Below are 22,756 nucleotides of genomic sequence, written 5' to 3' on the forward strand. Positions count from 1 at the left end.
TGTCGAGGACCGAACTGAACACAGATGCAGACTCAGAAAGTTCACAGAGTTTATGAGGAAACGAACCGGAGGGGCAGCACGGAGCTTAACTAACCCTTCCAAAAGGGAATATTAATTTTACTCTCCTCGTCATACATCTTATTCTAGGATTGATCCGTTTCTACTTTCAGAACTCCGGTTACACAGTGTGACAAGTTGTGACATTAAAACTAGTGGCCTTACTGGCCTTACTGGCCTTACTGGCCATGCAGCTACGGAACTGTATGACGTTAGTACTGGAGACGGTAAAAGGTTCTAGGTGGAGAATGAATGTCTCACTGTTACCAGATGGATCCATTAAGGCTTGTTTTGTGATGACTTAAAGCATTGTTTTGTTTTTTTTTAAATGAATATTGGAAGCACAGAGCGTATTCCCAGTGTCTGGGGAGCCTCCAAGGCTTATGTGAGAGGAAAACTAATAGCACATGCTTCAGAAAAGGAAATAAAAAAAAGGAAAGTCTATTTAAAATCCAAGAATTTTGAAGGAGAAATCAAATTAAAAGAGAAAACATTGTCTGAGCAGTTTGTTCAAAAGCTCCAGGTTTCAAACTATTCCATTTTCTTTCCCCACCTTCTAAAGTGGCGTCTTTCCCTCCCACTTTCTCATGAATGCACCAAAAGTTCCCAGTTACAAATGATCCAAAATAAATTCTAAAGGATTGTGCTAAAGAATAGAATAAAAATAATTTGAAAAAAAATCCAATTTCTCATGGAGACCAACGTATCCTGACGATTCCTTTGTTCCCAGATGAGGGAATTATAAACTTTCCTCTTTCCCAGGTGATCATAAATGAAACACAATCCTTCCAATGTATTTTAGAATTTACAGTTAATTATGGAAACACGTCTGCAGCTTGTTGGTAGAAGAAGAAGAATCGTACTTTATTAATCCCCTTGGGGAGATTTACTTATCCACAGTGACCATTGGCAGCATTCACACAGCGCGGTGCCGGGGGGGTGCTGGGGGGGGGGGGGTTGGTCCTGCTCAGGGAACCCCGCTGCACCTTAGAGCACCAGTTCCAATGTTGTCTGTGGGCCGACGTGTCCTTGAGCAAGACACTGGATCCTGCAATGTTCCTGAGCCTCGCTAGGCGGCGGCCTCCTCCATTGGTGTGTGTGTGTGTGTGTGTGTGTGTGTGTGTGTGTGTGTGTGTGTGTGTGTGTGTGTGTGTGTGTGTGTGTGTGTGTGTGTGTGTGTCACTGTAGGCAGTGTAGAAGCAGCAGAAACATCACATCAGTGTCATCATTTACCATTAATTGCACACAAAAAATTAAAAAAAATCAGTTGTTACAAGGCACATCATTGAGAAATACAATTTTCTTTTCATATGAATGCACAAATCCTGGGGCTCAATAGTTTCCCACAACACTGCTTTTCCCAATTTGACAGTATTCAGATGCATTTTTCCCACTTTAACATCAAAACTTCCCAGTTACTCATGAAACGCACAATTAATGACAGTAAAGCTTGGTTATTACAGAGCGCATGGCTAAGAAAGACTTAACTAACTCTTATGTACATTGCAGCTGTACGAGTGCCGTTGACTAACTACTTCCTGAAACTTCCCACGGTACTAGTGGGAAGTTTCCAGCTTGACAGCATTCCCACTTCCCATTTGCTCAGTGAGACGAGAAACAAAACAAAGCAGCCTTCGTCTGTACAGAGTCTCTTTACGTGGAGGTGTTTTATTCTGCTTTTCTTTACAACCTGTCACTTTAGACCGCACGTAGAACCGCCGTAGAACTGCCATAGATCTGTTGTAGAACTGTTGTAAAACTGTCATAGATCTGTTGTAGAACTGTTGTAAAACTGTCATAGATCTGTTGTAGAATTGTTTTAAAACTGTCATAGATCTGTTGTAGAACCGCTGTAGAACTGTTGTAGAACTGTCATAGATCTGTTGTAGAACTGTTGTAAAACTGTCATAGATCTGTTGTAGAACTGTTGTAAAACTGTCAAAGATCTGTTGTAAATAGATATGAGAGAACTATCGTCGAGCTCTCATACAACTAGTGTAGATCTGTCATCAACCTCACGTAGAACTGTCAGATCTGTTGTAGAACCATTGTAGAACTGTCATAGATCTGTTGTAGAACCGTTGTAGAACGGTCATAGATATGTTGTAGAACCACTGTAGAGCTGTCATAGATCTGTTGTAGAACTGTCATAGAACCGTTGTAGATAGATATGATAGAACTATCGTAGAACCGTCGTAGAAATATTGTAGAACTGTCGTAAACTGTTTCAGATCTATCGTAGAACCATCGTCGAACTATTATAGAACTGTCATAGAACTGATGTAGAGCGATTTTCGAACTGTTGTAGAACCATCGTAAGGCTGTTCCGGATCTATTATGGAACTATCGTGGCACTATTGTAGAGCTGTCGTAGAACGTTTGGAGAACTGTGGTAGGAATATTTGATAAGTGTCGTAGAACATAGACTGTTGGATCCATTGTAGAACTGTGGTAGAACTGTGGTAGATCTAGTGTAGAACCGTGGAGGAACCATCGGTCTGAAGTTCATGTTGAAGAAACAACACAAGTACTCAAAAGAACCCTCTCTCTCTCTCTCCCCCTTTCTCCCCCTCTCTCTCGCCCTCACAGAAACAAAACAGTAGAAGAAGTAAATCAATCAATGGTTTCCTTGTTGCAGCGTCTCGTCCCTCCAGGCGGAGCCGAGTGACGCTGAAGGATGAAGTCCTGCAGTGGTTCTTTGAATCAGCACCAGTAGTATTCAGGTGGTCCTGCTCACCTCGCCCCCCCCCCCCCCCCCCCCCATACACCCTCCTCCACCCCCCTCAGTCTCTCAGGGTGGGGGTGGTTAACTGGTGGCAGTCCAGATCCCCACGCAGCTCCAGCGGCCCCGGCAGCCTCAAGCCCGTCTTCTGGTCCACACACCAGCACTTCCCCCGCTGGCCGTCGCGTGCCGGGTGACACTGTGGGAGGAAGAGTTCAGCAGTCAGGGCTGCAGTTCACCTGCCAGGCCTCTAGGGGCACTGTGACTCACCAAACACACCAAACACAGTAAAAACACAGAAGAACACAGAGAGATTTAGAAGTAGATTCCTGCTCATAAACATAAACATAAACGTAGATATCAACACGAGATGCCGCACGGTGTATTAGCGCCTGTTGACGCTACGTTCCCACGGCGACCGCCATCTTGGAGAGGACCCCCGCTGGAGCTAAACACAAAGACCCAGGCTAGAAAATCCGCAAAAACATTCGTAGGTCGTTTGCTAGTCCACCTAGCAACACAAGTAATACCTCATTTTAAAGCTGAGGAAACGCTCTCTCCTACAGAAGACTTTTACCCTCCCAATCATTTTTCCATGAGGTTTCCAGAGGGACAGAGCTTCTCCTCAGCTTTCAAATGAGGTATTACTTGTGTTGCTACGTGGACTAGCAAACGACCTACGAATGTTTTTGTGGATTTTCTAGCCTGGAATCTATATGTCTTACACAAGCGGGTGACCTCCGTGAGGCATCTAGTGTTTTATATCTATGCTCATAAACCTGTATATAACTCTGGCTCTATAGGTCTATGGCCCCGCTCCTCCTGCTGCTAGCGTCAGTAGCTTCTAGTTCTATAGGTCTATGGCCCCGCTCCTCCTGCTGCTAGCGTCAGTAGCTTCTAGTTCTATAGGTCTATGGCCCCGCTCCTCCTGCTGCTAGCGTCAGTAGCTTCTAGTTCTATAGGTCTATGGCCCCGCTCCTCCTGCTGCTAGCGTCAGTAGCTTCTAGTTCTATAGGTCTATGGCCCCGCTCCTCCTGCTGCTAGCGTCAGTGGCTTCTAGTTCTATAGGTCTATGGTGCCGCTCCTCCTGCTGCTAGCGTCAGTAGCTTCTAGTTCTATAGGTCTATGGCCCTGCTCCTCCTGCTGCTAGCGTCAGTAGCTTCTAGTTCTATAGGTCTATGGCCCCGCTCCTCCTGCTGCTAGCGTCAGTAGCTTCTAGTTCTATAGGTCTATGGCCCCGCTCCTCCTGCTGCTAGCGTCAGTAGCTTCTAGTTCTATAGGTCTATGGCCCTGCTCCTCCAGCTGCTAGCGTCAGTAGCTTCTAGTTCTATAGGTCTGACAATATATTTCACGATGTTCTCATGTTGAACGAGTCTCGGCGAGCGCGGCCGCCATGAAGTGATTGCCGGTTGCCCCCGGTGACCCCGGCTTCACCTCCCCGCAGGTTTTTATCTCGGCGCAGTTTGAGTTAAACAGTAAACAGATGCCCGACAGAAACACTTGAACCACGTTGCACAATCCACACGGCTCCGACCTGCGACGGCTTTTATCTGCAGCTCCGCCTTATCTCGCCCTTATCTCGCCCTTATCTCGCCCTTATCTCGCCCTTATCTCGCTCGCTCGTCCAATCTCGTGAAGGCAGGAAGAAAAACACCAAAAGGTAACCGTCGACAACCTAATTGCAGCCACCAGGACAATGAGGCGATGATGGAAGTCTGGAGCTGTGAGAGTGAATCTCCTGATTGTCGATCCTGAACTGAAACACGTCATCGGCTGCAGGCGTGTTGTTTGCTGCGGCGGCAGATCTGCAAACTGGGGCTGCTTGATTATGGAAAAAAAATCATAATCGCGATTATGTCTTGGAATTTGGAACAGCATTTATTGAACATGTTTAAAAAATAGATTTAAAAAAAACTCTACTGTTTAATATATAAAAATATCTTGTTCTGCACTTGATCTTTTGAAAACAAGAAATAAAAAAGTTTCGATGCTAATCTAAACTCCAGTAATGAAAGATTCTATGTTGGTGTTCTATGTTGGCCGTCCAGTGAGAAACTCGCTTCTCTAAAACCTCCACTAGCTGAGAAAAACACAGTTTCTACGTCACTGCAGAGCTTCAGCTCCTGACGGAGGCTTTATCGCTGGACTCTTTACAAACTGCTTCACCTTCAGATTTACCAAAGTTACTTTACGTCACGTACTGAAAAGAGTTAGCCCTGCGGAGCTTTAATGCTAGTAGCCGCCGTTAGCATGACTCAGCTTTAAAATGACGCGTAACCTAAACCGCTGGTGAAACACGCCGTTATCATCATCATCAATATATGTTAGTTTACGGCAGGTATGTCAGCGGCGAGCAGAGTAAACTGTACGTTCAGAACCTTTTCTGGAAATTTTAAAGTAGCAACTCAGCGCTAATTAGCAACTTAGCGCTAAGTAGATCGCGCCGGCGCGTTTAGGGTTAAACATGTCGTCATTTCCTGTCCGACAGCGGAGGAGCTGCACCGGAAATGAACCACATCGTCGTTTTTTTTCCTCCATTATATGAATGTGACGTTGAGGCGCCGACACGCAAAATGCACATTTGCGGTAAACAATGCTGTAACCCCGCCCCCCCGATGTAGGACGTATTCTGTGACTTACAGCGCCACCTAATGGCCTGGCATATGTACTACATCATTTTGAGCCGCGTGGACGGACTTGCGGCTGCAGTGGAGCGGGAGCAAGACTCCAGGGTGTGTTTGGTCGTCACCGACCTGTTTGGGATGAAAATCTCCGTTCTTGTCGCAGTTGGGAATGGGGATGGTGAAGAGGTCGTCGTGAGTGCGGGAGTTGGAGGCGAGGCGGTCCAACGCCCTCTGGAGCTCCGCCCGACATGGAGCCTGGGGGAGGGAAGACACTTTGAAGGTTCCATCCAACACAAATTAACATTATCATCATTATTATAATCATTGTTATTATTGTTATTATTATTATCATCATCATTGTTATTATTATCATTATTATTATTATCATTGTTGTTGTTATTGTTATGGTTATTGTTGTAATTAGTATTATTATCATTATTATCATTGTTATTGTTATGGTTATTGTTGTTAATATTATCATCATCATTATTATTATTGTTATTATTATCATTATTATTATTGTTATTGTTATTATCATTATAATTATTATTATTGTTATTATCATTATTACTATTATCATTATGATTGTTATTGTTATTATTATTATTATCGTTATTATTATTATTGTTGTTGTTATTATCATCATTATCATCATTATTATCATTATTGATATTATTGTCATTATCATTATTATTATTATTGTTATTATCATTATCATTGTTGTTGTTATTGTTATTGTTGTTATCATTATTATTATTGTTGTTGTTATTATTATTGTCATTATTATTATTATTATTGTTATCATTACTATAATTATAATAATTATTATTATTATTATTATTTCTGTCTTGGAATATCACTTTTGTAACGCTGCGGTTTTCAAAGTGATTTGAAAAATATGATTGAACTTCTTTAAGGTAAAAACAAAATAAAACTCATTTTGAAAAACACAAATGCATGAAATGTATTTTAAATGACTCGATGTGAGCAGGACAGAAAGTAACTCATGGAATGTAGCAGATGATAAAAACCCAACAGAACCTCTGATACTTTACTTGTACTCAATCTCCTCTTGGTACATTTGTTCTGGTTCTGGTTTCGTTGAAAGGAGGCGTGTTAATACCTCGCTAAAAATAGTAAAAACAGCAAATACAGTTCTTTATGTTGCTGTGCTTCAGGAGTGTCGGGTGCCGGAGCTTCAGCAGGACCAGCGGGAACGTCGCCGCCGTCACCCGGGTGGTCATAATGATCTGGCCGATCGGCGCACGGCCCGCGGACTGAAGGCGTTTCCTGTTTTCCCGTGCCGCCGCGGAATCTCGTTCAACGCAGAAATCGAAACGTTTCTGTCTGGAAATCCTCCGAGCGTCCAGGCGAACTAGTGAAAACAGGGTCTGGAGCAGCGGCTCCCTCTGAGGCTTCGCAACATTTCAAAGAATGTCCGACGCAACCTTTCCAAAAATGATTCTGTGGTTTGGTTACGGCTACCTGGGTGGGTGGCCCAGATAAACGTACATGTGGGCCTCGGCGGCCTGGTCGTGTTTCGTGTTTCACGACTTAAAGGAACAGACGATTTATGTGCCTGTTCCTGAGTAATGGGGCCGTTGTGACGCCGCGCTCGCCGCTAATAAAACTGCAAATTGCATTCTGATGTCAATATGCACCTGAGTTTTATTTCGCAAAGCCGCCATTAAATGCTACGGTCTGTAAAAAGCTAATTTGTGCAATTTATAACCCGATCTTTACGCCCGTGGCTCCAGAACCGTAAAAGCTGAATGTGAAACACCTGCTGGGGCCAGACGCCGCTCGGATTCCCAACGAAATACTAAAAACCTTTTGCAGAACAAATCGTTTGTACGACGAGAATAAAGGGCCTTTCACACAGTTTCAGTTTGTGAAGGCGGAGGAGGTGGTGGAGGAGGTGGTGGAGGTGGAGGAGGTGTGTGAGGTGGTGGAGGTGGGTGAGGTGGTGGTGGAGGTGGTGGAGGTGGAGGTGGTGGAGGTAGTGACAGAGGTGTGAATGCGTTGACGGAGGTAGTGACAGAGGTGGTGATGGAGGTGTGCACATGGGGACGGAGGTGTGCACATTTTGATGGAGGCGTGGACGTAGTGATGGAGGTGTGAATGTGTTGATGGAGGTGGTGACGGAGGTGCGAATGTGGTGATGGAGGTGGTGACGGATGTGTGAATGTGTTGATGGAGGTAGTGACGGAGCTGGTGATGGAGGTGTGCACATGGGGACGGAGGTGTGACCATTTTGATGGAGGCGTGGATGTAGTGATGGAGGTGTGAATGTGTTGATGGAGGTGGTGACGGAGGTAGTGACGGAGGAAGCTGTTCTCACCAGCACCACCTTGCTGTCGTCCCGGGCGGTGTTGCTCCTCTGGTTGCTGGACTTGGGTGGATGTCGGGCCAGAGTCTTCTGGATGCAGCGTTTGTCCTGCGAGCTGCAGCGGATGTTGCTGTTGTTGGGATGTTCGGGGACGAGCTCATCCTGCCGCTCCGTCACTGGACAGGAAGCAACCGGCAGGTCAGAGAAGTCGAGCGGCAACCGGCAACCGGCAACCGTCAACCATCAACAGTCAACAGTCAACCGTCAACGGTCAGAGCAACAAGTTGTGTTTATAAATCACAGTTCATCGTCAATTCATGGTCACCAAATACATGAAGAGCAGGACTTTGACCTGGAGGAGGAGAACCCACCTGGAGGGAACCCACCTGGAGAGAACCCACCTGGAGAGAACCCACCAGGAGGGAACCCACCTGGAGAGAACCCACCTGGAGTGAACCCACCTGGAGGGAACCCACCTTCTTCTTTGTTTTTTTTCCATGGAAGTTTTGAACACTGCCTCACTTCCCTTAACTCGACCTGCTGGACCAGACATGTTCTACATTAAAACTCTATAATCAGGTTCTATATAAGTATAATTGCATTTTGAAGGTTCTACACGACGTCGTTACTCCAAATGATTACTGCCTTTATTTCTCAGTATAAAACTCAAAAGTCTGAATGTTGATCAAAATAAGAGTTTTTTTATATTTTATTATATAGACTCACCCTGCTGCCTCCACCTGCTTGCCTCCACCCTGCCTGCCTCCACCCTGCTGCCTCCACCCTGCTGCCTCCACCTGCCGGCCTCCACCCTGTCTGCCTCCACCTGCCTGCCTCCACCCTGCCTGCCTCCACCCAGCTGCCTCCACCTGGACAGACGAGCGTCTCTCCAGTTTCTGGTCTGAGGAAGTGTCTCCTGGCTGGTTCTATTCTTAGCCCTGCTGCCTTGCTCATCAGCACTTTCTTCCACGAGAGTCAGCTTCTTCTTTCGATCTATCGTGTTTCTCTTTCCCTCTTTTCTTCCCCAGTTCGCGCTCTCCGGCGTCCCGCCCGGTTGGTTTTGCAGAACGGCCGGAGATTAAGAGGGTCAAAGGTCAAATGTCCTCCAGGAAGGAAATGTCCTCTCGTCTCCCTGCCTTCTAATTGTCAGTTAGGATTCCTGACTGGAGGGAAACAGGTGAACTGCAGCAATAAACAAAAGTCTTCCGTAAACATAGAATTACGCTCGGAATCAGAAGCGAGCGAAGCTTCGTCTCCGTCCTGCAGGATCAGCCACAACATTAGAACCTCCACCGGTTCCCTTCACAGCCGGAGTCTTATGAAGTCCAGGAAGTTGCACGGCGGCGCCGCCATGAATCAAACTGGCTTGTCCAGCACAACCGTACAGATTCTTTAATGTCTGGCAACCTGGAGGCCGGGTCGACGTGTTGCCCACTGGCTGCTCACGTCGGTGCCCCCTGGTGGTGGACGGAGGGCGTCGTGCGGACGCTTCTGTCAGGACCGACAGGAAGTTCTGCAGCAGGTTGACTCAGTCCTTCACTCTGGGTACCGACTCAATCAAACGTTTCTGTTTTGTTTTTTTCAACAACTTCCAGGCCAAAATGCTCATTTGTTGGCTGAACTGAGACGTCGTCCTCGTCAGTCCGTCCCTTCTTGTCCATCCCTTCTTGTCCTGAGGTTCCGTTCGGCGGTGGAAGTCCTACTTTGACACGGACTTCAACAAGACGTTCCTCGTCGTCCCCAGAGAATCTGAACGCCGCTGCGTTTCCTTCGCGCTCCTCCCATATAAAGTGGTAAAGGTGGTGTTTCGGACGAACTGGTGTCCCTGTTGACTGGTGACCCGCTTCCTTTAGCGCCCCGCTGCTGCTGCTACTGCTGCTGGCGACAGATCAAAGTGAGACTCTTCAAAGTTCTGTCCTCGCCGACGCAGTTGAGCCTTTGTTGTCGTCGAGCAGCGGCACCATCTCCCCGTCAGCCTCAACAACAACGTTGAGCTGCAGCCGCGACGTTGTACAACCGTGTTTGCTCAGGCCGGCTCTCGCTAAGGACGTGTCGTAAGGTATCGGCGTGTCGTCACGGCGGCCAGACGAGCGGGAGGCAGAGAAGAGTCTGACTCCAGGTCACCGCGGGTCGAAACCATTGAACCGACACAATAACAAAGTCCGGCCCACGTAGCAGACTGTTTATATCTGCAGTCACACGGAGCGACGATCGCGTTTCAGATTCCACCGCTAGCGGTTCTTCAGGCCGGCTCGTAAACCCCCAAAGACAAATATCCGCCCCGAATAAATATTTAGTTGTGCTCGGTGGGATTGGCAGGACTCTCCTCTCTGGTTTATGCTTCCACCGACGAGCGGCTTCGTGTGACACATCTATGCACAATCAGCAGCGAGGAGTCGTACGGCTCTGTGGAATTACAGAGCGGCGACGGAGCCGCGGGACAGACTCGTCTTTTCATTGGACGGCAGGAGGACGACGCCGAGGACAGACCCGCTTGCTGCTTCGCGTTCAGTCTCATGCACATGCAGAGACACAGTTTTCACCTTTTTTTGTCTTTACGAAGAGCAAAGAGCCGGATTCTAGAGCATCTTCCTCCACTAACATCCAGATTATAGAGATTATAGAGTAGATTGACCGGTCGATGACATTCTACCAACATATTCCAGGAACTAGGTTTGGTTTTTGGTTTTTTTACTTGCAGTGGCTCCTAAAGTAAATTCATTATTTAGTTCAATTTATCTAATGTATCTTATGAAGGAGTTCCTGTTCTAGATCTTCATTCATTCATTCATTCATAAACTTTCAGCCCATCAAACTTTCACAAAAGGAGAAAAAAAAATGTGGATTGTGATGTTTTTTTAATTACCGTCAATATTGACGGCAATTTCAAGAGGTTTAACACTCGAGGAAACTATATTGACGGCAACTTCAACAGGTTTCACACCAGAGGAAACTATATTGACGGCAACTTCAACAGGTTTAACACTGATTAACACCAGAGGAAACTATATTGACGGCAACTTCAACAGGTTTAACACTGATTAACACCAGAGGAAACTATATTGACAGCAACTTCAACAGGTTTAACACTGATTAACACCAGAGGAAACTATATTGACGGCAACTTCAACAGGTTTAACACCAGAGGAAACTATATTGACGGCAACTTCAACAGGTTTAACACTGATTAACACCAGAGGAAACTATATTGACAGCAACTTCAACAGGTTTAACACTGATTAACACCAGAGGAAACTATATTGACGGCAACTTCAACAGGTTTAACACCAGAGGAAACTATATTGACGGCAACTTCAACAGGTTTAACACCAGAGGAAACTATATTGACAGCAACTTCAACAGGTTTAACACCGGAGGAAACTATATTGACGGCAACTTGAAGAGGTCTTGGCGTCCGGCTCCAGTCTTCCGGGCTCGGGACCAGAAAGCCTCTTTTCAGTCAACACGGGTCGTGCCAGACTCTTTTCAAATCTTTTCCCAGCAAAACATTTCTGTGAAGCAGTTAATCATCAGCTGATGTCTGCGGCGCTGCCGAGGAGAAGCAGAGGAGCAAAAAGAAAAGAAAACTGCGAACCTCTTCAGCCGTCGGGGGGGAAAGTCGGAGCTGCGCTGAGCGACGGGTTGAGGGAGCGGCTGCAGGAGGAGAGGGAAACTACCTTGTAGCTTTATTAGTTTGATCATTATAATAATAAGAAGAATGATAATGGTAATGATGATGATGATGATGATGACGACGCTGACCATAGATAAAAATACCGACGACGACAGCGGTCATGAAAATGAAAGACGCCGTAAAGAACAAAGGCCGTTCCAACATGTCGGTGATCAAAGCAAAGACCGACAACAATGAGCTCTGGCGGTTTCTGACTTTCCACCGGGGAAATCAACGCTTCCTTCAGTGGTTGAAATATCAACCAGAGTCTCAGACTCTCCGTTTGGCCGACAGACCGACACGTCGGTACGGGACGGACCAGGAGAGTTTCCAGATGGATCCTCGTCAGATAAACCAGATCCACTCGCTCTGTCCTCACCAGGAATTCACTTCGTCCCCAGGAGTCGTTTCCTTCTCCTCCGCTTGCAGCTCCTTCTGCAGCCTCTTGGTGATGGATGAGTGAAAGCTGCCGATCCTGATGTGCGCAGCTGCTCAGACTCCCTCTAGACCAGTGTTTTTCAACCACACTGGTGTTTCCTCCAGGTCTCGTCAGGTGAGCCGTGGGAAATGATCCAATTTCAAATTTTTTTCTAAAAAACATTCCCTCTCACAGCCGACAGCGTGTTGCAGGGTAATCATGTATAAATACTCTTCGCCACTAGAGGGCAGCACAGAACTTTGCCGGTGAAATGTAAAGTGACAGACGTCAGTGTGGTTCATCTCCACCTCCTGCTACCATCTTGTATCAAAGTACTGTGTCAGTGACAGTGATGGAGAAGTTTTTGAAAAGGAAGAATGTGAACCAGGATCTCAGCTCTTCATCCATCAGGTCCAGGTTTCACACTGAGGGAGGCACTATTAAAAAAAGTCCTTGGTTTGTGGATTTACTTGATTCCCGTTGATAAAACTTTGATGAGAAAAACTTTATATTGTTAATAGAGGCTACAGAGGTTCACATTTTAACATTTTTGGGTGGTGGTGTGACTCCAGATGTTTCCAATCAAAAAAGTGTGTCTTGGCTCAAAAGAGGTTGATAAACTGATAAACTGCTCTAATGGATTCATTTGAACTTGAATACTAGTGACTTTGTGTCATCAGTAGAAATTATTCCTGCTGCACGTTCGACATTTCTGCACTCTGCAGAGCTGCTTCTCTGCTGTTAGCATTAGCTTTAACCCAAGCTCTTCTTTGAGCAGAGACTATTTCACTGAACTCCTGACTACTGGAGACGGAGCATCTCAATGATCCTGGGACATGATGAGTGTCATTAATGTCAGCATTAGCATTAGCAGTGTCAACAGTAGCTGTGATCAGCAGCAGCCTTCAATTAGCATTAGTAAACAAATCCAATATTTCCACAAACGCCAACATCAATGCACCAACTGAGCCCAATGTTAGCATTCGCATCACCAATCAGTTTCTTTTAAACTCAGGTAGCGGGAGCCTCCACAGGAGCTGGGACTAGCATTAGCCTTTACATTAACTAGGATTAGCATTAGCCTTTACATTAACTAGGATTAGCCTTTACATTAACTAGGATTAGCATTAGCATTAGCCTCCACTTCTGTGGCTTCTTTAGAAATGGCAGTCTGAAGTCTTTTTTAATCACAAGCAGCATCGTAAAGTGAAGTGAATGAGCCTCCAGGATCAGTGAAACTTAAACCAGGGGAATGATTCACTATTTGGCTTTTGTTGACACTTTCTTTCACTAATGATCAGCAGAAACGTAAAGTCAGTTCCTCACAGCGGCTCCACGCCGCAGCCCTCTCCTGATGAGTTCCAGCTCCCCGTCGCCGGACCGCCCAGCGGCAGACATGTTTTCAGGAGATGCAGCCGCTTCTTTAATAATGCAGAAGATCGCTGAAGGTGCCAGAGAGGAAACGTCCTGCTTGCGGCTGGAGCTGCCGTCCGACCGGGCCTCCACCTGCTGCACGTTTTACAATGGACGCTTTACTTTACACCACAAGCGCCACACTGCACACTATACGCTTTAAACTGCACACTTTACCCTGCATGCTTTACGCTTTACACTGTACGCTTTGAACTGCATGCTTTGAACTGCATTCTCATGCTGCATTTTTTTTACACTGTACTTTGCACGCTGCACACTTTGAACTGCACGCTTTGAACTGCACACTTTGAACTTCATTCTGTACACCTCATCTGAATTTTTTTTTACACTGTACTTTACACTGCACGCTTTGAACTGCACACTTTGAACTGCACGCTTTGAACTTCATTCTGTACACCTCATCTGAGTTTTTTTTTACACTGTACTTTGCACACTGCACACTTTGAACTGCACGCTTTGAACTGTACGCTTTGAACTTCATTCTGTACACCTCATCTGAGTTTTTTTTTACACTGTACTTTGCACACTGCACACTTTGAACTGCACGCTTTGAACTGCATTCTGTACACCTCATGCTACTTTTTTTTTTTTTACACTGTACTTTGCACGCTGCAGGCTGCACGCTTTTCACTGCACTTCTACACTGCATAGTGCACGCTGCAGGCTTTACACTGTGAGCTTTACGATGCACCAGGACCTCGACTGGCATGAGAAAACTGCAAAGGATTGTAAAAACAAAAACTGACAAACTTCTTCCTAAAATATGAGCTGCGGAGCAGATGAGTGTATACCCCCCAGGTGAGGGGCAGATAAGCCCGTTTATTACCCCCCCCAAACAGGATAAACGGTGTGGATGGTTCTTGTGGTGCTGAAAACAGTTTTCCTCTAATGACTGCGGAGCTTCTCGCGCTGCGGCGGCCGAAACCTTTGCAGGAGGGTCTGATTTCAGCTGGCAGCCACAGTCCGATGAGCTCATCCTCAGCCAGGAGCGCTAACAGTCTGGGGGGGTGGGGGGGTGGGGGTCCAGCATGCATGATGCCTCCCACCTCAGACACAACGTCTGGAACAAATCAAAGCGCCGCCTCGTCGACCAAACATCACAACAACCGTCTCACATCTCACGATGCAAAGCAACGCGCCTCCTTCAGCGACGCTCCTGCAGATAAGACTGTTTCAGACAATATCTGACGTCCTGCTGGGCTAAAGTGGAAACAGACTTTTCTCCTCCGGAGAGGAATTTAGAAACAAGGAGGTAGGAAAGAGGAGGAGGAGGAGGAGGAATATCATGAAAGAGTGAATTACTGATTGCAGCTCTAATAGCCTCAGACTGGCTTCGCCCCATTACAGTCATTTCATACAGGAGCTTTTATTGCCTCCTCCTATTACACACACACACACACACACACACACACACACACACACACACACACACACACACACACACACACACACACACACACACACACACACACACACACACACACACACACACACACACACACACACACACACACACACACACACACACACACACACACACACACAGCTGGCCTCAGGTGAAGAAGGAAGGAACAAGAAGTCAGTCTCTGGATGTTGGTTCATCCGTTGTAATGATAAATAACATAAAACATATAACTAATGTTGTGTACGCGCATGAATGTCGCCACTAGTGGTAATCCATCAGTCAGTAGGAGGAAGATGCTCTGTAATCCGGTTGTTACCTGAAGTTACATCACTGTTACTTTGGTACATTTTTCACATTTCATCTAGAAGTTCTGTAAATGGAATATTATGGAGTATTATGGAATATTGTGTTGTTTATTGAGTTCTGGATTATCAAATTTAAAAAAAACCATTCTGGATTATTGAGTTCTGGATTATCAAGTTTATTAATATTATCTATCTATCTATTATCAATATTTAAATGTTCCTTCAAATCCTGAGGCTACTCAGTAGTTACTTGTAACTATGTAAATCGTAGAAATAGATTACATAAATATGAGTACTTCAGTATGAGTTAAATGTCACAGTTGACTCCAGCACGTGTCGCGAGAAACTGTTTCAGTCTCCCGAGAACTTCTGTCTGAACATCTGGAGCTCATCTGGAGCTCCTCCAGTCACCTGAACATCTGGAGCTTCTGTCCAACTCCTCCAGTCATGTGACGACGTGGAGCACAAGAACCAGAGCGTCAAACCGACTTTCATCTGTTCGTTCTGTAAACAATGAAACAACTCAGTGTTTCAGTGTTTTTCTTTGACCTGGTGCCTCATCTGACTGCTGAGGTGACTGGAACACTCTACCAGTAGAGGTGACACTCTACCAGTCGAGGTTACACTCTACCAGTCGAGGTTACACTCTACCAGTCGAGGTTACACTCTACCAGTCGAGGTTACACTCCACCAGTAAAGGTGATATTCCACCAGTATCTGAATACACTCTACCAGTAACCAATTACACTCCACCAGTAAAGGTGACATTCCACCAGTAACTGATTACACTCCACCAGTAGCAGTTCTACTCCACCAGTAGCAGTTCTACTCCACCAGTAGCAGCTACACTCCACCAGTAGCAGCTACACTCCACCAGTAGCAGTTACATTCCACCAGTAACCGATTACACTCTACCAGTAACCGATTATACTCCACTAGTAAAGGTGACACTCTCCCAGTAGCAGTTCTACTCCACCAGTAGTTCTACTCCACCAGTAGCAGTTCTACTCCACCAGTAGCAGTTCTACTCCACCAGTAGTAGTTCCACTCCACCAGTAGCAATTCTACTCCACCAGTAGCAGTTCTACTCCACCAGTAGCAGTTCTACTCCACCAGTAGCAGTTCTACTCCACCAGTAGTAGTTCTACTCCACCAGTAGCAGTTCTACTCCACCAGTAGCAGTTCTACTCCACCAGTAGTAGTTCTACTCCACCAGTAGCAGTTCTACTCCACCAGTAGCAGTTCTACTCCACCAGTCCGTTCAGCTCGTTGCTGCCGTGTTAAACAGCCTCGGTGGACTTTGGCTCATGAGCAACAGATTGTAACTACAAAACAAACATCCAGCAGACTGAGAGCCGAGGGTCACGCCTCCTGCCATGTGGAGCCACCCGACAACAACAACAACAACAACAACAACAATAATGCGTTTTATTTCTGGGTACAATATAAAACACTGTGTGTGTGTGTGTGTGTGTGTGTGTGTGCGCTCCAGGTCCAGCAGCTCAGGTTCCTCTCATGTAATGCGATTACAGTAATGGCGTCCGGCGTGCCTTTGAGCAGCGCGGTCCGGGGCCTCACCTGAGTTGTCGTCCTCCTCCCGCTCGTCGGTGCAGACGCCCTGGCCGTGCATCAGGGAGTGCAGCGGCCTCTCCACGCCGCGCGGCGGGTAGCACCGGAGGCCGGTGCCGCAGCGCGGCGAGTAGACGCCGCAGTGCGCCCCCCTCGGCAGGGCGCAGGTGGGGCAGCAGCCGCAGCCGGGCTCCCGCACCGTCTCCTCGCAGCCGTCCGGCAGCCGGCAGCCGGCCAGCCGCTCCTCGGAGCACACGGGGCAGCGGATGGCCTGGTCCGACCAGCACAGCGCCGCCAGCGACAGGGCGCCGAACGCCCACAGCAGGCCCTGGCGGTACGGAGCCATGGCAGCGCCGGGGCACCTGCAGCCTGGAGGAGGAGGAGGAGGAGGGGGGAGGGGGGGTGGGGGGGGGGGTCCTCCTGCAGTCCCCCTCTGTCCGCCGGTCAGTCGCTTTCAACCTGCTGGTTTCGGGAGGACGGACGGTGGAGTCCGGCAGAGCCTTTGAAGTCTTTGAAGTGTTTGTCCAGTCAGTCTCAGCTGCAGGGACACAATCGTCCACGGTGCCGCCGCCGCTCGTTTCCTACGATTCGCTTCCACGGCGCAGAAACCGGAGCTGGCGTCTCGGTCGGCTGAGCCTCCGGCCGCCGCGTGATAAGGAGGTTCTGCAATCCGCAGGAGGAGGAGGCGTGAACAGGAAGGAGGTCCACCGGCGGGTCCAGGTGAGCTCGGGCTCTCCGGGTTCTCTCACGCTGGCTTGGCTTGAAAGAAAAGAAAGATGGAAGAAAAAAAAAAATAAAAATGTGCAAGTCTACAAGTGTGCGTCGCGGGTCACAGGACGGCGGCGTCTGGAGGAGGAGGTGCAGCTTCCTCTGGCTTTGCGCAATGCGAAGGACCGGCTGAGAATGTTCAGCGGCGGCGGCTCTCCTTGGACTTTATACTGCAGCGAGGACACGCCTCTCCACGGGGGAGAGCAGCTGAGAGGCAGAGCGGAGGAAAAACTTACACTCACTCGTCCTCCCTCCCCGTCCTCCCTCCCCGTCCTCCCTCGCTCCGCCGAGAGGAGGAAGAACAAAACAGCTGAATGGCTGCTTCACATGCAGAGTTTCCCCTCCGGCTCACGCTCCTATTGATTCCTGCTCCGGATCACATCTGGCTGCTCGACCTCAGACGACTCAACACACACATATCCGGACAAGTCTCAGCGTGTGTGTGTGTGTGTGTGTGTGTGTGTGTGTGTGTGTGTGTGTGTGTGTGCACAGTGGTCAGTTCTGTCAGTGCTCCCCCTCCCGTCATTATATCAGCTCCCACATCTTCTCCTTCTCTCCCTCTCTCGCTCCTAACTGAAGTGGGCAGCTATAAAAAGGCAAATGGACAGTTAACCCCCCCCCCCTCACCCCCCCCCCCCCCCCCCCCTCACCCCCTACTGCTGCCCTGCCCCCCACCAGTCCTAAAAAAGCCTCCTACCAGTGGGATCGCAGGATATGTTTTAACGACGCTGCACAGTTTTATTATGCTCTGTGTGTGTGTGTGTGTGTGTGTGTGTGTGTGTGTGTGTGTGTGTGTGTGTGTGTGTGTGTGTGCGTGCCTGGGTTTGCCATGGAAACCCAGCGTGCATTGAAGTGCTTTGTGAGTGTGTGTTCTTGTTCTTTCAGCTTTTCTTCCTCGGGCTGGTGGCTGGTTGCCATCGTGAGCAGCAGACTGGCTCACCAGGTCCCAGCTCACCAGGTCCGGCTCACCAGGTCCCAGCTCACCAGGTCCCAGCTCACCAGGTCCCAGCTCACCAGGTCCTAGCTCACCAGGTCCAGCTGGAAGAATATCTCGACACTGTTGAATCAAAGTCCCTCCAGGTCGGAGGAGTCCCAGTGTCCCAAGTGGAGGAGTTCCAGGATCTCGGGGTCTTGATCAGGGGTGGGGGGTGGGGGGGATGAAGCGTGAGATCGACAGGCGGATCGGTGCAGCGTCTGCAGTTACGCGGTCGTTGTATCGGTCCGTCATGGTGAAGAAGCAGCTGAGCCAAGAGACGATCTTCGTCCCGACCCTGACCTCTGGTCATGAGCTGTAGGTCCTGACCGAAAGAACGGGACCCTGGATACAGGCAGCTGAAATGAGTTTCCTCCGTAGGGTGGCTGGGCGTACCCTTACAGATCGGGTGGGGAGCTCCGTCACCAGAGGAGCCAGCTGAGGTGGCTCGGGCATCTGTTTGGGATGGACGCCTCCCCAGGGAGGTGTTCCAGGCATGTCCCTCCAGGAGGAGGCCTCAGGGCAGACCCAGGACCCGCTGGAGGGACTCTGTCTCTCAGCTGGCCTGGGGACACCTTGAGGCGCAGAAGACCTGGAGGAAGTGTCTGGGGTTAGTCTGGGTGTCTGGGGGTAAGGAAACGGACCCTAGTTTGGGTAGGGGGTAAAGAAACAGACCCTAGTTTGGGTAGGGGGTAAGGAAACAGACCCTAGTTTGGGTAGGGGGTAAAGAAGCAGACCCTGGTTTGGATAGGGGGTAAAGAAACAGACCCTGGTTTGGATAGGGGGTAAAGAAACAGACCCTGGTTTCAGTAGGGGGTAAGGAAGCAGACCCAGGCAGGGGTCTTGGACAGGGGGAGGTAATAGCTTCTGTATCAGAGAACCTGCTTCTGAACGTCACCAACAGCCCCCCTACCACCACCACTTCATATAAACGTAGGGATGGAGGGGGTTGTGGAAAACACCAGACTCCTGGGGCCCTACATCACCAAGGACCAAGCCTCCCAGCCTGGATGCTGCGTCTCCTGGACGCCTGCAGGGCCGGCAGAACTCCTGGATAACAGCTGTCGGCGCCGCTCACATCTGGGGAGCGGCTCCTCGACGTAAACAGTCTCACGGGCCAAAGAACTGCTTTCATCTCAGATTCCTTTTTATAATTGTTTTTATGCTATATTTCATCCTTTTACTAGTCATGTGTTTCTCCAGGACTGATTGAGACCAACGAAATGTTATTGTTTTAGTGGCAACAACAATAAAGTTGTGTTTTTTTTTCTGATTGTGATTCTAAAGAGTCGCTCTGATGAAGAGTGACGGACGCGTCTGTACGTCTACTGATGTGTAAAGAGGGTTGAAGGACGACGTGCACGCGGTGGCTCGAGTTTCAAACCATAGATTTGCTCATATTCACTCAATCTGAGTAACAGTCGAAGCAGCTGGACGTCCAGAGCAACAAACAAACAAACAAACAGCAATATGTTTCCAAGGCTTCAGTTCTCTGGTTTTCACCCTCGGTCTCAGTCACCTGCAGGCCACAGGTGCCTTTACGATAAGCCCCGCCCCTCTGGACCGTACCATCTCCACGACCTTTCTGACATCTTCCCCTCGAAAACACACGACACGAATGAAACACATCAGGGGGAAAATCAGATTCAAACCATCGAGACATTTTTACATAGATTCCCCTACATGTGCACCAAACACTCACTTTAAATCCAACTAGACCTACACTCGGTAGAGCGCATCGACTGTCACCATGGAAACCAGTGGACTACAAAGTTATCTGATCCACCGCGTCTACGTCTACTATTTGTCGTGGTCGTGTGAAATGCTCCATGTTGTTGCAATGTCAAGGTTAAACGCTGATGTTCTGTCGTTTGTATGACGAGCAAGGCGTCAAAACGAACAATAATTCCTGAAAACTTCGGCCAAAGAAAGAAAGAAGAACTCAGCGTTTGCACCTGAAGCGAGGGCGGCTGAGATTTGTGATGTTATTTGTGTCGTCTCTGCAGAGGTTCTTAAAATGTTTCAGGCCTTTATGACGCCACACATGAAAGGCTGGGTCTGTCAATGTAGGGCGGGATGAATAATTCCTCAGCAACGGAGCAAAAATAGACAAAAAACATCTCCTAGATTGGTGCCAGAGTGAAAGTGTGGAGGGAAGTGGTTGATTGTAAAACCTGAGCGGTTGATAGAGGAGGTCAGTAGAACGGTTCTGAATCACACCAGGCAAAATTAGATTTTGTGTTTGTGTGCTGCCCAATAATGCGTTTGGAAATTTTTGTGAACGTGTAGTTTTATAGACCCGACGTGCCTTTATGGACCGTAAGACATCATTTGATTGATTGTTCTTAAAAAAATTTAATAAAATAAATGCTTTGGTCGGAGAAGTCGGAACACGGACAGGAATTTTGGTAAAATATTATTTTTTGACAATTAATTCTGCTAATTAATGGCAGGTGAGCTTCGCCATCTCTGAATGTCAGACTTGGTGTTTCCCACTAGAGGCGTTGGCAGAAAAACGGTCATTCAAAATTCTGCTCATATGGATTCCAGAGTGATCAGAATCGATCAGCTGTTTTATGAGCTTTAACATAATTGTTAATAGTTTCTCGCCACATAAACATTGAGGCGAGTCACAAGGTAAATTAGTCCACGTTTAAACGACCCATATTTCACTATATTTCATGTTTCACAGTCCATCCTGTGCTCATGTGGGATAATAATTTGGGTGATACAGTAGGCAACATCACAACCTGTGAAATTATAGTTATTTCTTGGATTGAGCTGACGTCACCTCCTCCACCCCCTCGGTGACGTAGCCAGCAGTAATGTACTTACAGATCCCGGCGCCTCGTTAGTCTTTTATTGTGGGAATAGCCGCAGGTTTTCAAGATGAGCTTCTGAGGAAGTCCAGTTTCAAAGTCCCGTAGTTCTGGAAGCTTCTTTGGTGAAGAGTCGCTCGCAAACAAACACATTCTTTGCGGAAAAGAATTTTAAAAAGTCCAGCCACATTCGCCGCTGTGCTTCTTCCTTCGGCAAGACAAATAGTGTGGAACCATACTTGTACCAGAAAACACATTTTCTCCAGTGGACATGAAGGTGAAAACAATTGTGGACACAACAAAACCAGCAGTTCAGTGTGAAGCAGCAGAGAAGAGGCTGCACGTGCTCCTTGGCTCATTGGTGGGCGTGTCTTGTTTTGGTTTCTCCTCTTCCTGGAGGCGGGGCTTCTCCAGCTCTGTGCCACGTCATCAAGGTGGTGCCGGGTCATCAAATAGAATCAAGGTGTTTTACCTCCCCCACCAGGTAGAACAGAGAAAGATCACTGCGAACTCAAGCTGGAGGGAATCAATGAAAAAAAAAAACACTTTGGGGATTATATGAACCCCAAATAGCACTTTTATCATGTTTAAAGCGCAGAAAAGTCGATTTAGTAGAACATGGGTCCTGATGGTTTTACCCCAGAGATGCGGCTTTAACAAGTTTGGCCACAAGATGGAGCTAAAACTCCTCAAACACTGAATTCTCCGAGCACGTGCCTTCACATCAAAGCTTCACTTGTCTTGATGAACGTTTCCTGTGTGTGTGTGTGTGTGTGTGTGTGTGTGTGTGTGTGTGTGTGTGTGTGTGTGTGTGTGTGTGTGTGTGTGTGTGTGTGTGTGTGTGTGTGTGTGTGTGTGTGTGGCTTCCTGCAGACTTGACTGAAGTGACCTGAGTGTGGTGATCTGCAGAGTGACAGCAGATCTGAGCCAGAAGCAGGTAGGATCATCTCTCCTCTCATTTCCTATCATCTCCTCTCATCCTCTCATATCCTCTCATCTCCTCTCATCTCCTCTCATCTCCTCTCATCTCCTCTCATCCTCTCACTTACACACATCATCCCAGGAATTTGCTTTACCTTCAACTGCAGCCTGAACATTAACACTCCTTCGTTTACTTCTGAAGAAGTGGGGGGGGGAAAAACTCTTAATTCTGCATCTCTTTGTTTTTCGTACACATCAGTTGCACTTTAAAAAGTCAAAACTTGACAGAAAACTCAGCGAGGCTGGAAAAGTAATTGATTTTAAGTGAATGAGGGAAAGTCAGAAGCATCTTCTTTCTCTCACGGGACTAAATGTAGCTCGAGCAGCCGACCGTGAGCCGTTTCCTCCGTTTCTCTCGAGACAAAAATAAACCTGTTTTCAGCTCTCGTTTCTATTTGTTCTGCTTCCTGGCCGAGAAGCGTGAGAGGTTCTGTTCGTCTGGACGGTCCGCGTGACGTCATCACCCCTTTTTACTTCACTTCACCATCTGCTTTTAGAAAGTAGTGAAGTTACAAAAACTACTTTTACCTACTCTGTGGGTGTCGGATGTCTATAATCTGATGTTAGAGGAGGAAGATGCTCTATAATCTGATGTTAGAGGAGGAAGATGCTGTATAATGTGGTGTTAGAGGAGGAAGATGCTCTATCTATAATCTGATGTTAGAGGAGGAAGATGCTC

General features: G+C 47.6%; 1 protein-coding gene across 1 annotated transcript; it reads right to left on the bottom strand.

Moving 5' to 3' along the window:
* Positions 1–1,273: 1,273 nt before the first annotated feature.
* Positions 1,274–17,416, bottom strand: LOC308148847 (insulin-like growth factor-binding protein 4). The gene is made up of 4 exons (XM_080520378.1): positions 16,546–17,416; positions 7,745–7,908; positions 5,533–5,658; positions 1,274–2,978 (listed from the first exon to the last, which is right to left on the bottom strand). Exons 1-4 carry the CDS (start codon positions 16,880–16,882, stop codon positions 2,841–2,843), a joined length of 765 nt encoding a protein of 254 aa, XP_080376504.1. The 5' UTR covers positions 16,883–17,416; the 3' UTR covers positions 1,274–2,840.
* Positions 17,417–22,756: the final 5,340 nt, after the last annotated feature.

The sequence above is a fragment of the Blennius ocellaris genome (genome assembly GCF_963422515.1).
Source record: "Blennius ocellaris genome assembly, chromosome: 3".
Lineage (NCBI taxonomy): Eukaryota > Metazoa > Chordata > Actinopteri > Blenniiformes > Blenniidae > Blennius > Blennius ocellaris.

What these genes read in the sequence shown, in the direction of transcription:
- LOC308148847 (XM_080520378.1), bottom strand. Translation starts at nt 16,882, where the DNA reads ATGGCTCCGTACCGCCAGGGCCTGCTGTGGGCGTTCGGCGCCCTGTCG. An exon ending in GGAGGAGGACGACAACTCAG is followed by an intron (nt 7,909 to 16,545) that starts GTGAGGCCCCGG and finishes CTTCCTGTCCAG; the next exon opens with TGACGGAGCGGCAGGATGAG. An exon ending in ACGACAGCAAGGTGGTGCTG is followed by an intron (nt 5,659 to 7,744) that starts GTGAGAACAGCT and finishes TCCCTCCCCCAG; the next exon opens with GCTCCATGTCGGGCGGAGCT.